Raw genomic sequence first — 15,855 nt, 5'->3', positions numbered from 1 at the left:
TGCACTGCATGAAGTGAAGGCTCTCCTTTTCATCTCCACCTACTGACTTTCCAGACTTTCTTCAAGTCCCAGCTAAAACTCGAACTTTTACAAGAAGCCTTTCCCAATCCCCCTTCATTTTAGTAGCTTTCTTCTATTGATTCTTTTTGTATTTTGCTGTCTGTATGAAAATGCTCTTTTTTAGCATTTAAGTTCTGCCTTACACACACACATGAAAAACTCAAACCAAATAAAAAATGAGTCATTTTACCCTGTATCCTGTTTGTGCATGGTAGTTTGTGTGTTGTTTCCCCCATTAGATTGTGAACTCTCTGAGAGCAAGGACTTTGACTTTTTCTTGTATCCTAGTCTTTAATAAATATTTGCTAAGTACTATGCTGCTTCTATGGACATAAAAATCCTTATAGAAGCTAAGCTCTTAAATGGCAACACCCATTTTGGTTTCGTCTTTCAATTCTTAGCCCCTAGCATAACATCTTGCACACAGTAGATACTAAATGTCTTTGGAACCAAAATAGATTTTAATTACTCCAACCTGCAAGCTGAATGACTGAAAACACAAACCTTCTGGTCAAATGGTCCCGCCTGATGCTACCCATTCACAACATTTGATCTCTTCTCTCAGTGCTCTCACAAGCTATCTGACCCCTCTTCTTCCCCATAATAGAAAAAATTTTTTTTTGCCTGTGCCTAAAAATCTGCCTGACCATAGTCTAACTCAATATACACATAACACAATTCCTGTGTTGGGGGGAAAAAATGAACCTATGTGACCTGTCCTATGTGGAAGAAAGAGAAATATGTTGGATACAAACTTACAAAACTGGAAGAATTCATTTAAGACACCCAAGATCCAGACTCTTCCTTTCTTGATTCTTATCTACATGATAGGAATTCTCACTCAAACAGGGAATCTATATGTTCTTATCTTACACGAACAGTTACATTACAACACTATATCTAAACCGTCTTCTCTTCAGCTGAGGGCTGAATGTGTCCTTGAAAAGACCCTTCTTTTCTCTCCAAGCATGATCTCGTTAAAATCTGTTTCCCATTTCTAATGTAACTCCTTTAGGTCTATAACGATCTGTATAAATATGCCATTCCATTATTCACTGACATTTAGAAATCCATCATACCCCAGTTTCACATTTGTAAGAAATAAGTTTTGAGCAAGTGACCTATTAACCAGAATGCAGCCCCATTTGGGCCCTGCAGAATCCCTATCTTCAATCAAGGTTCACCTTTTACACAAGGCCTATTTCTGACCTCTAGAGCATACCTGAATTACTTTGTAGATATATAATACTTGTTTTTCTATGTACATGTTGTTCCCACCCACCAACCCAAAGAATGTAAGAAGGTAAGGTCTTTTGAGGACAGAGACTATTTTGCTTTTGTCTTTATCCTAAGTGTGCCTGGCTCAGAGTAGGCATCTAATAAATGCATGATGAATGCTAAAACAAAAAGAGACAGTAAGAAAGGACAGAGCTATCCCTTGATCATGCTAGTCACCAGGCCCAGATGAAGTACAAACTGAGGCACCGAAAGAAGTTGTTGTGTTTATCCTTTGTTTTTGAAGTGGACCTTGGCATCAGGGAAATGATGACATGACTCACAGTTGACTTTGATTTGAGTGAGAGAGGGCTGTGTAAGGTCACCAGCCTCATTTTCTCCTCCAGAGACATCTGGTTCCAGTGACTTGATATTCACCAGGATGAATGGAGATGGCCCAGGATGCAATGGGAGACCCTGGCCCTTTTAGGCAAAGGCCGTTTCATGTACTCACTTAGATATGACAATGTCTGTGATCTTTGATGTGGAGAATTAGAAAAGGAATGTATAAAGGAAAATGCCATCCCTATTTTCAAAAACCAAGACCAGAATGAAGCTTGTAAATATTCAGCCAGCGGACTAATTCCTTACAAAACTCTACGGCATATTACCAAAAGAATGATTAATGACTATTTAGAAAAGGAAGGGGTGATCACCAAGAGCCAACCTTTTCCCCCAAAATAAATCAAGTAAGAGTAACCTCACTTTTTTGGGGGGTGAAGAGGACAAGATTACTAGACTGACAAATCAGGGAAACACTGTACACAAACTGGAGAGAGAAGTTTCTCATGCAATTCCTGTAGAACAGATGGAAGGATGTAGACCAGACAATGCCACAGTTAGGTGGATTCAGATTTGGCTACCTAGAGTAGCCACGAGTAAGTCAGTCTCAGTTTGGAAGGAAGTCTCCAAGGAGAATACGCTAGCCCTGTGCCCATTTATACTGGAGACCTACATAAATGCAAAAGTGGCATGCTTATCAAATCTCTAGATGACACAACATAGACAGAATAAGAAACCAAGAACAAGCTGACAAATATTGGGCTAAATCTCATGTTAAATCTAATGTTAAAGTATAATATTTGGGTTAAAAACAACTTTACAATAAAACAGAGGAGGGTGTGACTAGAAAGCACTTCATGTGAAAGCTATCTGAGGGTTTTCAGCAAACTGTAAGCTCAGTGAGTCAACAGGCTAACACTATAGCCAAAGAAGCCCGTGTGATCTTAGGATGAATGAAGAGCAGCGCACTGTCTTGAAGCAGGAACGAGAGTCCCAGTCACACAACACTAGAAGCACTCTCTTCAGTGCTGGGCACAAAATCTGAGAAAGGACACTGATAAACTGGAGAGCACCCAGGACACTGAAAATTCTCGAGTTCACATTCTGTGAGGAGTGGTTAAAGAAAGTGAGAATGTTTAGTCTGAACAAGATTTGGCGGGGGAGGGACAACTGTCTTCAAATATCTAAAGAACTATCACATGAACTTAGTCCTGCTCTTCTTGACTCCAGAGAAAAAAAACTAGAAGCAAATGAGGGAAATTTGCAAAGAAATAAATTCAGGATTGATATAAGGAAACTTTTTTCTAAAAATTAGAGCTATCCAAAAAAGGAATGGGCTACCTTAAGAGATAACAGATTCTCCCTCCCTGGAGACTCTCCACCAAAAGGCTGCAGGACCACTTGTCATGTATGCTATAGAAGGCATTCCTGTTCATGAACCAGCTGGACTAGATCTCTGAGATACCTTCCAACTACTCTGGAAACTCCCTCTGATCTCTTCCTTCTCCAATCTAGTCAACTGCAACTAGATTAGTCTTCATAAAACACTTTTTAATCATATCACACTCTTATTTCACTCCTGCCCAACAAGGACTTTAATAAGTCCTTTAATAAGTAAAACATAAAACTTCTTGGCCTTGAAATTCAAGGCATTCCAAAAGCTGTCTCCTGGCTATTTTTTACAACCTTCTCTATAACTAATAAAGCACTCAGGCAAGTAAAACTGATCGTACAGGTTGCAACCTTTTATGGCATATGAATGTAATGGAATACTATTGTTGTGCTACAAGAAATGAGCAGGAAGATTTCAGAAAAACCTGGAAAGACTTACATGAACTGATGCTGAGTGAACTGAGCAGAACCAGGAGAACACTGTATATACCAATAGCAACATTGTGTGATGATCAACTATGATAGACTTAGCTCTTCTCAGTAATACAGCGATCCAAGACAATTCCAAAAGACTCATGATGGAAAATGCTATCCACACCCAGAGAAAGAACTATGGAGTCTGAATGCAGATCAAAGCAAACTATTCTCACTTTTGTTTTTTCTTTCTCGTGATTTTCCCTTTTGTTCTGATTCTTCCTTCACAACATGACTAATGTGGAAATAATGTTTGATGTAATTGCACATGTATAACCTTCACCAGATTCACTGCTCTCTTGGGAAGGGGAGAAGGAAGAGAAAAAGATGTAGAACTCAAAATCTTACAAAAAAGAACGTTGAAAATTATCTTTACACATAATTGGAAAAAATAAAATATTATTAAATGAGGGAGCAAACAAGCTGAAACCTTTGAGCCTTTGTACACAATGCCTTCTGCAATAATTTTGCACTTTATTTTTCTTGCTTTTTTTGGTAACACGGCTAAGACACCAATGTTTTGCATCATTTCACATGTATAACTAAGATCACATTTTTGTCTTCTCAATGGATGGGGGAGGGCAGGAGGGAGGGAAAGAATTCAGAATTTTAAAAAATTGTTAAACGCTTAAAAAAAATTATAAATTGTTTGGAAAGAAAACAGAATTTTGCAAATGATATCATCTCTAAATTTTCTGACCCACCATCTGGGCATTCACTTAGAAATAAAATTCATTTTATATATTTCAGTAGTTGAACTGTTATTTCATATTAAATTTTTGACATGCTTATGTTGTCTACAGGACTGGACTGTACTCCTTTTGGGCAGGGACCATAACTTAAACTGTGCCTTGAACACTGTAAACATTCAAATTTCATTAAATTGTTAAGATAATTACCACTGGCTATGACTTGAAATTAATGTCAAAATTACCTCTGTCACATCCCAGTGGTGCAAAAACTGATCCAAGTCAGTTAGGTAGAGAAGTACTGGTGAGAGCTGTGTTTGGCTGATATGAGGATTCCCTCGGATGCTCTGAAGCCACGACATCTCCTTGGCTGAAAACCCTAAAGAAAGTAAAATTAATGAAAACTAGTATCATGCTATAAGTGGATTTAGAATTGGAGGTCACCTTAAAAATCATCTAATACAGTCTTGTAATTTCACAAATGAGAAAACTGAGTCCCATAATGAGTAAACTGAGAACTATAGGATTCATTAAATGATTTCTTTAAAGTGGTATGCTGAGTCCAGATTAAAACACAGGCATTCTAACTCTAGATTCAGTGCCTTTTCCATTAGATAACACCAAGGTCTATTTCAGGGCATTATCTTTTCAGAAGATACTGTCTTCTGTACAGTATAGAGAAAGTAACAATGAAGACAAATTCCATATTAATTCTTAATAACTGAATGAATTATTCCATTCTTTTTTATGTTCTAGCACTTTGTATAAGACACTGCAAAGTGAAACACAACAGCAATGGGAGGTGAACAATGATTAAACACCACAGACTTTTGTGCATGGGAGACATGATGACCTCCATTAGCTTTGTGAGGAGCTACCACAGGGTTTTATCTAACTACGGTGAAAGCCACAATTTCTTAAAAAAGGTAGCAAAAGAAAATCATAAGAGAAATAGTGACTGCTCGCCAAAGCAAGGAATAAGTGGTATAACCCTAATTTAAAATATTACTAGTGTACACTCTAAGGCACAATATAAATAATAAACTTAAAATAGATAATTTGTAGCTAACTTTATCATTTTTAATTTCCTAAATTCAAGTTATACTACGTTGTGCTCTATCATCTAATCAAACAGCAGCCTTGAGAAAGAAGTTAAAAGCCAAAATGCTACAAAATCTCGCTAACTAGGGTACCCTTCAAATAGGATTCTTTCCTAATAAATATTCATTTCATCCAGTAAAATCCTGGGGAAAAAAAACATTTAAAACCAATTTTAGATGCTAAATACGTAGCTCTGATCAATAATAACCCATCAGTGTGTTTGTTCCCAAAGTGGATGGTTTCTCATGCACTTATTTTTTAAAACAGTGCTCACACACTGCATGCCTTCTAAACATGTTTTACAGCACTGATCTAGGAAGGCAAAGAGAATTGAGTACAATACTAAGGGATACTGAAAGCATGGTACATTTTAAAATGGCCTTTTTAGTCATGTTTAAAATAGAAAATTAAAGTCAATAAGGGGGAAAAAAACCAATTCAAACAGTACTTTTAAAGGATTTCCTTCAAACTTTCTAAAGTAAACCAAGCAGACCATTTCAGCCTGGTAACACTTTAAAGAGAATGATGAAGACAGTGAATGGCATTATTAAGCCAACAGGAATGTAAGGGCACTCTCATTCATTTATCATCTGAGAATTCCAAAGTTTAACAACTTTAAATACTGAAACATGAATGCCAACACACAGCAATATCCTCATTCCCCTCTTTGCCAACATAGCAAGAAAGGAAAAGGAGGGAGGAGATGTAGGAGTGGTAGGAAATACCTGTGAGAGTTGAAAATAAGAAACTGAAATAGTCCACATCATTCATTGTACTTGCTTGCAGAGAACGTTTCCATCCAGAAAATGCAGATCTACAAAAACAGTAATTCACATTTATAGAGTACCTTACAATTTATGAGAAACTTCACTTACAACACCTCTGTGAAGGAAATCACGAGTATTATTACCTATATTTTACGGATGATTAAAAAAGTTCAGAGAGGCTAAGTAATTTGCCCACAGTCTCACAATCAAGTTGTCTCAGATTTAGGTCTTCTAATTCCCAATCCAAAAAAAACCCCAAATATGCCATCTTCCTCTCCCCACTCCCATCCCTCCCACCTGCCTGTCCCCAGAAAAAAAAACCTGATAAAAAGGAAGGGAAATAAGGGGAACTCAAGCTCAATGGCTCCAAAAGCAGTTGGGAAGCAGAGTAGATTAAAATTTAAATATCTGCTGTTATTCAGTTGCTTCAGTTGTGTCTGACTCTTCGTGACCCCATTTGGGGTGTTCTTCACAAAGACACTGGAGTGGTTTGCCATTTCTTTCTCCAGCTCATTTTACAGATGAGGAAACGGAGGCAAACAAGGTTAAGTGAACTTGTCCAGGGTCACAGAGCTAGTAAGTATCTGAGGCCAGATTTGAACTCATGAAGATGAGTACTCCTGACTCCAGGGCTGGCACTCTGTCCACTGTAGCACCATTTTTCTTTTCCCTTCAGACAAAGACTTTACTAGAAATCACGAAACCTAAGAATCTCAGATCTGGAAAGGACCTTAGAGATCATCTAGTTCAATCTCATCATGGCACAGCGGATGAAAAGGGAAGCCTAGGGCAGTAAAGAAATCTGATCACAGTTACACAGTCTATGACTCAGTGTCCTTATCTGTAAGGTGGGCAAGTTGTACTTTTTATATATATGTGTGTATGCGTGCACAGGCACATGTATATGTGCAATATACACACACATTTAAGATACGCGAAGAGTCAAAAGTATCAAAGAATAAAGGTTCTAACACTACTAGAAATTAATTACACACACACACACACACACACACACTCTCTCTCTACAAGTTACAACATATCACAGGCAGTAGATGTGGAAAGAAGATGGAGAGGTGAATCCCAGCAGGAATAGGGGCCCAATATTCTTAGCTTCACTGGGGTTCCTTTAATAGTTTATTTATTTAGAAGTTAAAAAAAAAAAAGCTAATCTCCTCAACTGAGATCAAGCTCAGGTATTAAAACAACTCAAAGACACCGTCAGCTTACATTTCAAAGCAATAGGTTGGGTAGCTCTCAAAACATAACACATTGTCTCTCAAAACATAAAAGAAATGTAATTCTATAGTAGGAAATCACCTTTGAGAATTTAGCCCAAACCCCTCATTTTACAGTGTTTGCCGGTAGGATAAATTAAGTCCCAGGCAGGTTACACCACTCTCTGAAAGTGCTAGTTAATGGCAGAACGAGTGCTTCCCATCTTGCTGTCTAGCATTTTTCCCATATCCTACAGAATAAAACTATTACATGAAATGAATTATAAAGGACATTTTAAAGTTATAATAAAAATGCTCTTTTTAAAGAAAAAGTCATCTTTTGACTTGTGGAACAGTATTTTTTAAATAAAACTAATTCTTTTTTAACCTTAACCTTTTTTTGTACATTTCTTCGAGCACATACTCAACCTAACTAATTTCTTTTTCCTTCTGTCATATACACAAAAAAGACTTAATTCTAATCATAGTTACCAATGTTCCTTTTTCTTCCAGATGCTCATAGAGCTCATGGTGACCTGAAGGTGAAGCAGCAAGCAGGCCAAAATAAGAGATGGACTACTGCTTCTTCACTGGAAATAATTATAAGCTTTCTTTTCCCCCTTGGGAACCAAAAAGGTTTCTAGTTAAGTTTGAAGGATCATGCAACATATACTGAAAATGAAAACCACACACAAAGCCATCAAAACCTTTCAAGCTACAGCAAGGCTATAGAAAGTATTTAATTTTTATGCTGTATCATTTAAGATGAATTCAAATACAAATTAACCTATTCTATTTACAAATTTCACTTTTGTACTAGGTTGCCCCAAGTCTCCCAAAGAACATAACATTCTTTTAAGGAATAATGGTGTGTGTGTGTGTATGTGTGTGTGCGCGCGCACACACACACACTTTCATTAAGATTCTTAATGTTATAGATATAAAATATTTTTATTATCAAGATTCTTAATGAGAAATAGAATACTGAATAAATCACTATTAATAATCAAAAAGTAAACTGGTAATACAAAACAATAAACCTCAAATTTCTCTTTTTAATAGGTTGGTAAAAATCTCTTCATAATAAGTTTATAAGAATAGGACACAGAAGTTTTGTTATTTTAACAAAATTTCACAAAAAATTATATTAGCATAAATTGCTTACCAACTTTGAAGGACTAAGAGACAGAATAGTGAAAACCCTCACCTATCACCCATTCTTGTCCAATCAATTCTCAACCTTGGAGGAGCTTTGAGAAGATGGGCACACTAGTGCATTATTGGTGTAGTTGTGAAACAGTACAACTTTGGTAAGCAATTTGGAATTATGCAAACAAAACATTCAAAATATCTATACCGTTTGAACCAGATTCCATTACTAGGCTTTTGCCCCAAGGACGCCATAGATAAAAACAAAATCTAACCATGTGCTACCATCCCATCTTCTGCTTGTAAAGATGAATTTTTGCACAAAAACGCAGGATTTTCTATTTATCTCTATTGAACTTCATCTTAATAGAGTCGGCCCAACGCTATAGCCTGTTAGGATCCTTTTGAGTACTGAATCTGATCTCGTATTAACTACTCTTCCCAACTATGTCTTTATCTAAGTAACTGATAAAAAAAATGTTAAGCAGCACAGGTCCAAGAACAGATCCCTGGGGTATTCCACTGAAAACCATCTGCAGGTTTACATTAAACAACTGAAAACTACTGAGTCCAACCAGCCAACCAACCAGTCCATCTAATTATATTGTCATCTAATCCATACACCTCTAACTTCTATATCAGAATAATAAGAGATGCCATCACATGCCTTTGATAAAAATCTAGATAAAATAATATCAAAACTGTTCTGAACGGGAAGGTGACAGGAAAGGAGGGAAGTTAGTCTGACATGACCTGTTCTTGATGAAGCCATGCTATGTAGTTTTTATTTCAATTTAAATTTTCAGATCCTAATTCTCTCCCTCACACTTCCCGCCCCCCCACTTAGTCATCAAAAAAAAAAAAAAAAGCAAGAAAACCAAAATTTGTTCCAAATGTGTATAGTCAAGTAAAAACATATTTCTGTATCAAACACGTCTGAAGAGAGGCACAGAATGTTTCATCTTCTGGAACCATGGTTGCTTCCATTGTATCAATCAGAAGCCCCAAGTCTTTCAAGGTTGTCTTTACAATATTGTTATTACTGGGTAAGGTGTTCTACTTCATCTGGCATCAGTTTGTACAAGTCTTCCCAGGTTTTTCTGAAACCATCCTTCTTATCATTTTTTACAACACAAGAATATTCAATCACATTCATATACCATAATCTGTTCAACCATTGCCCAATTGATGAGCAACTCTTCAGTTTCTAATTCTTTGCCACTATGAAAAGATTTGCTATAAATATTTTTGTGCATAACGGTCCTTTTACAAGGGTAGGCACAGTTCAATACATGCTGTCTCCTTGTAATTACTACTTCCTTTTCAAAGTGTTCATCAACTAAATCTTTAACGATTCTCTCTAGAATTTTTCCAAGAACAAAAAGCAAGCTCATTTGCCTGTACTTTGCAGACTCTGTTCTTTCCCTAGAGTGCTGGACCTGGAATTAGGAAGACATGAGTTTAAGTCCCACCTCACATATTTAGTGGTTCTTTAACCTCTCTGCCTCAGTTTCCTCATCTCTAAAATGGGGATAATACCGCCTAATTCCCAAGACCTGAGGGTAAAATGAGATGGTATTTGTAAAGCATTTTGCAAACTCTAAAATATTATCATTTATTCATGAATTTTTACATATCAATGACTACAGCTTAACAATCACATATGCCAGTTCTTTCAGGATCTGAGGATGTACGTAGTTCATTTGGACAGTGACCTGAAGCCATCAAGGGCAGACAGGTGCTGTCTTACTATCTCCTTACTTATACTGTATATAACAATATTGTATGCTGTATATCAGTCATTTGTGTTCCATCATTTCCACTGATTATCCTTTGCAGAGAAAACAGAAATAAAACGAATTGAATAGCTCTGCCTTTTCTCTATGTCCTATGATATCATCATCCCAACCACTGCAAGCAAAGGTCTTCTTATCCTTTCTTTGACCCTCTTTAGCTTCTGTAGCAGTGGTGCCCAAGTTGGAGGAAAGTGGCAAGGGGTACTAAGTACCACAGTTTAAAACATCAACTTAGCTATTGGTAATGTATGTACTACTAGAGGAACAGATCCGTGTTAATCTTGACATTCTCACTAAAAATGAAAACAGAAGACAGAATAAAATTAAACCTAAATAAATGGAAGGACAGTTCACAATTCTCACAGGTTATCCTTAATGAGGCGAATAAAGGAGAGCTGTGAGGGCTGATTCTATCTAGGGTCCAAAGGCAAACAGAATTGTTATTTCACGGGCCGTCAGATCACTTCACATTGCAATACTTGTGCTAAATGCTTGCAAAATAACTACCATGCAGATAATTACAGCTTATGAAGCAAGATGGATTGTAAAAGCTAAAGAGTAAGAAATTCTATGAAGACCAGCTATGCCTTCCACACTAAATCAACACATACTTGATAGCTTTTATGCTAAGATGGGCACTGGAAAAACAGTTCAAAAGAAATTTGAGGCCAAAGGTTATATATACACAGAAGCCTTATGTATCTAGAATACTTTCTTCATGAAAAGAAACAAGGAGACTGGGCCAAAACAGTGGCGTAGTAAGAGGCCAGCTCTTTCTACAATGAATCTAACAACAATCTAAGACTGCCACCCTGGCAGTAACTGGGAAATGTAAGGAAAAATTCCAGCGGATCATCTTGCCAGCCCAAAAGCAAAAATGTGATGGATCTGGGGAAGAGAGGTGTGGGAAGAATTATGGACTGAGCCTAGGGCTTGGTGCTAGGCCAGCAGCCCAAGGTCTCCCAGAGAGGCCTGGGACAAGGACTCAGTGTCCAGAGCTTTCAACTAAACCAGCAAAAGAGAAATTCCCAGAAGTGTTCACATGCATAACTACTTGCCCAGACCAGCAGTACGGAGTCTCCCAGAGGTGACAAGAGCAAAGACTCAGTGCCACTGAAAACAGAATCTACTCATCATTTCCCAAAAGAAAACCCAAAATAAAAACTCCCAGGAACATCACTGTCAAAATCCAGAATTTCCAGGTCAAAGGAAAAATGTTGTAAACAGCATTCAAATACCAAGGAACCACAGAAGATTAAGCAGTGACAACTATTAAGGAGTAGAAAGCACGGAACACTATATTCTAAAATGCAAGAGCTATAGGCTACAACTAAGAACATACTCCTACATGGGGGAAATAGACCTTTAATGAAATAGACTACTTCCAAGGATCCCTAATGAAAAATCAGCATTGCAAGGAGAAAGATAAAAAAGATAAATACAAGTGAACTGAAAAGACTTTCTAAGGATGAACTATGTTTGCATTCTAATGAGGGAAGGGATGATACAAGCATCCTCTAAGAACTACGAAGTCATCAAGGTCGAGAGAAAGAGAGACAGAGAGAGACAAATAAGGAGGGCTTGTGAACTATTTTAGCTATGCTTTGATGATTTGAAAAGAAGGGAGGAAAAGGTTACACTAGGGGAAAAAAGGAGGAATGAGAAAGGACACATAGCACATAAACAGGGAACACATGTACACACCCATACAAATGAGGAAGGGGTAAGAGGACTATATAAATGAAGAGAACACACACACACACACACACACACACACACACAGCTAAGTATAGAAATAAAATTCAACTCAGCAAAGAAAAAAAAGAAGAAATAAGGAGAGAGGACAGGGTAAGAATAGGAGAGAAGTTTAAGGAAGAGTAGTCAAAAGCAAAACAAATCCTAAATCCAGAAGGGGGAATGTGAAAAGGGGCTTAAAAAGAAAGGGGCTATAAAATAAACCTGCATAAATCATCAAAATTTCTTTGTATTACCAGCAAAATTCAGCAGGAAGGAAGAGAAAGAAAAATTTCATTTGAAATAATTACAGAGAATATAAAATACTTGGAAGTCTATATGCACCACCCCCAACACGCACACCCATAAAATGTACAAATACTACAAAACACTGTTCACAATCATAAAGACAGATCTAAATAACTGGAAAAATATTCATTCTTTGTGAGTAGGCCAAGCCAATATAAAAAAAGATAATATTATCAAAATTACTTATTCAGTGCTATATCAAACTATTAAAAGATTAATTTATAGAGCAAGGAAAAAAGTAACAAAGCTCATTTGGAAGAACAAAAGTCAAAAATATTAAGAGAATCGATGGGGAAAAAAATGGGAATGATGAAGGTCTGGCATGACCAGATTTCAACACTATACTACAAAGCAGTAATATCTAAAGAGTTTAGCAGTGGGTAAGAAACAGGTTGATCAATGGGACACATCAGGTACACAACATACAGACGCAAAGGGGCATAGTGATCTAGTGTTTGATAAACCCAAAGATCCTAGCCACTGGAGCAAAAACTCACTATTTGACCAAAATGACTGGGAAAACTGGAATGTAATCCGGCATAAACTAGGTGTAGACCAGCACCTCACACCATATACCAAGATAAGTTCAAAATGGGTACATGATGTAGATCTAAAAAATTTAGACATAATTAAGCAAATTAGGGGCACAAGGAAGAATTTACCTGTCAGATCTACAGATAAAGAAAGAGTTAATTACCAAACAAAAGATAGAGGTTCGCAGAAGTAAAATGAATAATAAAATTTAATAAAGTTGTTTTTACATAGATAAAATCAATGCAGCTAAAGTTAAAAGAGAAACAGGAAACCAAGGGAGCAATCTTTGCAGAATGTTCCTGATAAAAGTCTCATTTCTAAGATATATAGGGAACTATCGGTAAATGGTTGCAAGATACGAATAGGTAGCTTTTAGAAGAAATCAAAGTTATCAACAGCCGTGTGAAAAAATGCTTTGAATTGTTTGTAAATGGAGAAATGCACATTTTAAATATCACCTCACACCCATCAGCTCAGAAGTTGACAAAAAAGAGAAAATGGTAAATGCTGAAGAGGACGTGGGAAAAGAAGTGCTTTAGTGCGCCGTCAATGGAGCCATTCTAGACAGCAAACCAGAGCTATGCTCCAAGAACTATTGACCTGTCCTGTCCTTCAACACAACGGTACCACTGCTGAGCCTCAAAGAAAGATCTTTTCATGGCGGCAAAAAACTAGAAACTGAAGGGACGTCCACCGGGTACAGAATGGCTGAACAAATTATAGTATATGAATGGGGATGGTTCCAAAAAAAAACAACAACAAAAAAAAACCTAAGAAGACTTATATGAACAGAATGAAGGTGAAGTGAGCAAAACTAGGAGGACATTTTATATAACAACAATACTGTAAAGACGACTCTATAAAACTTAGTAACTCTGACCCAGTGACCAACAACAGTTATAAAAGACTCATGATCCAACAGGCTGTTCACATTGACACAGAGAGCTGACAGACTCAAAGCATAGTGTGAAATATATTTTCTTTCTTTCCTTTTTTTTTTAGAACATGGCTAATGTGAGTTTTGCTTTTCTTACCTTCTTAATGCATGGAGAAGGGGGAAAAGGAAGAGAAAGAATTTGGAACCAAAAATAAAATAAAATTGAAAATTTTTTAAAAGGGTAAAAACCTGTGTTTGAATTCTGGTTGAGGAGAAAAGAAGAAGAATGGAAGCTGCTTGCAATGCAGTTGAGATTAGAAGGGAAACAATTAACTAACGGAAAAAAATCTTTGCAGGATAAATGGCAAGTTTTTGTACAAAAAAATACAATGCGGCTGAGACTAAAAGGGAAACGATTAACCGGGGGGGGGGGGGGGGGGGGGGGGGGGGGGGGGGGAGGAGGGCGGAATCTGCAGTAAAGTCTATCGAATAAAAGTCTCATTGCCAAGATAAAGAATTGATTCGAATTTATTGGAATAAACAAAGACCATTCTACCATTCTCCAACCGGTGAGTGGTCAAAAGATGAGGACAGGAACAAGTACTTTTCAAAAGAAGAAATCCAAGCTATCAATAACCATACGGATAAATCCTCTACATCACGAATACTTAGAGAAATGCAAACTAAAGCCAACTCTAAGGCTCCATCTCACACCCATCTATCTGATTGGTTTGTCAAAAAAGGCAGATGGAAAATGTCAGACAGGCTGGGAAAAACAGGTACGCTGATGCACTTTGGTGGGGCTGTGAAATGGTACAGCCCAGATAGTCTGGGAACTGTACGTATTCTTTGACTCAGCAATACCACTATTAAGCCTATACCCCTAAAAGATCAAAGAAAGAGGAAAAAAATCCTTTATTTAAAAAATATTTATAGTAACTGTTTGTGAGGCACAGAACTGGAAACCAAAGGGGTAAAAATCAACTAGGGAGTGGTTGCACTCATGATAGCATATGAGTATAATGGAGTACAATTGTATTATAAGAAATGAAGAAAGATGGTTTCAGAGAAACCTGGGAAGATGTATATGGACGGAGACAGTGAAGTGAGCAAAATGAGGACAACAATTTATACTCTAACATCAACAATGTAAAAATGAATAATTTCAAAAACCTTAGCTCTGATCAGTGCAATAATCAATCGTCGTTTCAGAGTACCAATGATGAAGAATGCCATCTTACTTTCTCAGAGCTGTGACTCACCTCTATGCAAAATGAGATACGTATTTTGGTCGATATGGAAATGTGTTTTCCTTGATTATGCTCATCTGTTTTGTCTGGGTCCCCATGCCACACCTCCCCACTCTACCTCATGTCCTCACCCCCCACCCCTCCAGAAAGGGGTCAGAAGTGAGAGAGGAAAAAAAATGAAAATGTTTGATAACTGAATAAAATTTTATTAAAAATAAAAAAAGAAGAAAGAAATAGGGTATGAGAGAATACAAGCAAAAATATAATCAGGAAAGTTAAATTGATTATTAAATAGGAGTAATAGCCACACACACCAAGGTAATCCTTGATGAAGGTAAAAGAGGAAAACTTGTGCAAATAATTCTACAGGAGACCACATTTTTAGTCCCAACAACTAACCAAATGTAATAAATACAAGATCCTACAGGGCTTGTTTATTCATTACTAAAGACACGTGACTAAGTAGAGTAAAACACTGCCTTAAAAGCATTCTTCAAACCAATGGTTTCCTATACAGCAGCGACACCTAGAAGTAAAGACAAGCATCACACAGAACACAAAGGAAAATGTATATGGTAGGAGGAAGTGGGCAATAATATATAACGACCATCAAGGAACTCCAAAGAATGGGAGTGAGGTGTTATGAAAGAATTTTGACAGAAAAAAAGCAAGAGCCGCGTGGCTAGAGTGAGGGATGGCAGGTGGCCAGCCAGAAGGCTCTACTGGTATCACAGGGCTGGGAGATGGTCAAGATCTGAAAACAAGAGCAGAAACATCTAAAGGATGAAATCCTCAATCCAGTATTTGATAATCATACAAGACTGGAGCTCCTCTGGGCTGTTCTGTACTCAGGCAGCCTCAGTCAATTAAGTCTTAAGGATAGTTTCCCTACCTTTTAAGGAAAAAACCTATTTTGCATAAAGGAAAGGTTTAGGATATTGCTACACAAGCA

At 37.2% G+C, this 15,855-nt stretch overlaps 1 protein-coding gene across 1 annotated transcript in view; it reads right to left on the bottom strand.

Annotated features, from left to right (window-relative positions):
- TEX10 (testis expressed 10) overlaps positions 1–15,855 on the bottom strand; it is a 69,453-nt gene that overhangs the window by 15,230 nt on the left and 38,368 nt on the right. Inside the window, exons 10-11 of the mRNA XM_036737637.1 lie at positions 5,999–6,087; positions 4,418–4,551 (exon numbers count right to left, since the gene is read on the bottom strand). Of these exons, the coding sequence (XP_036593532.1) occupies positions 4,418–4,551; positions 5,999–6,087 (223 nt within the window). The remainder of the gene's footprint in view (positions 1–4,417; positions 4,552–5,998; positions 6,088–15,855) is intronic.

This window comes from Trichosurus vulpecula, chromosome 9 (assembly GCF_011100635.1).
Source record: "Trichosurus vulpecula isolate mTriVul1 chromosome 9, mTriVul1.pri, whole genome shotgun sequence".
Lineage (NCBI taxonomy): Eukaryota > Metazoa > Chordata > Mammalia > Diprotodontia > Phalangeridae > Trichosurus > Trichosurus vulpecula.
This window is presented reverse-complemented; position numbering and strand designations above follow the sequence as displayed.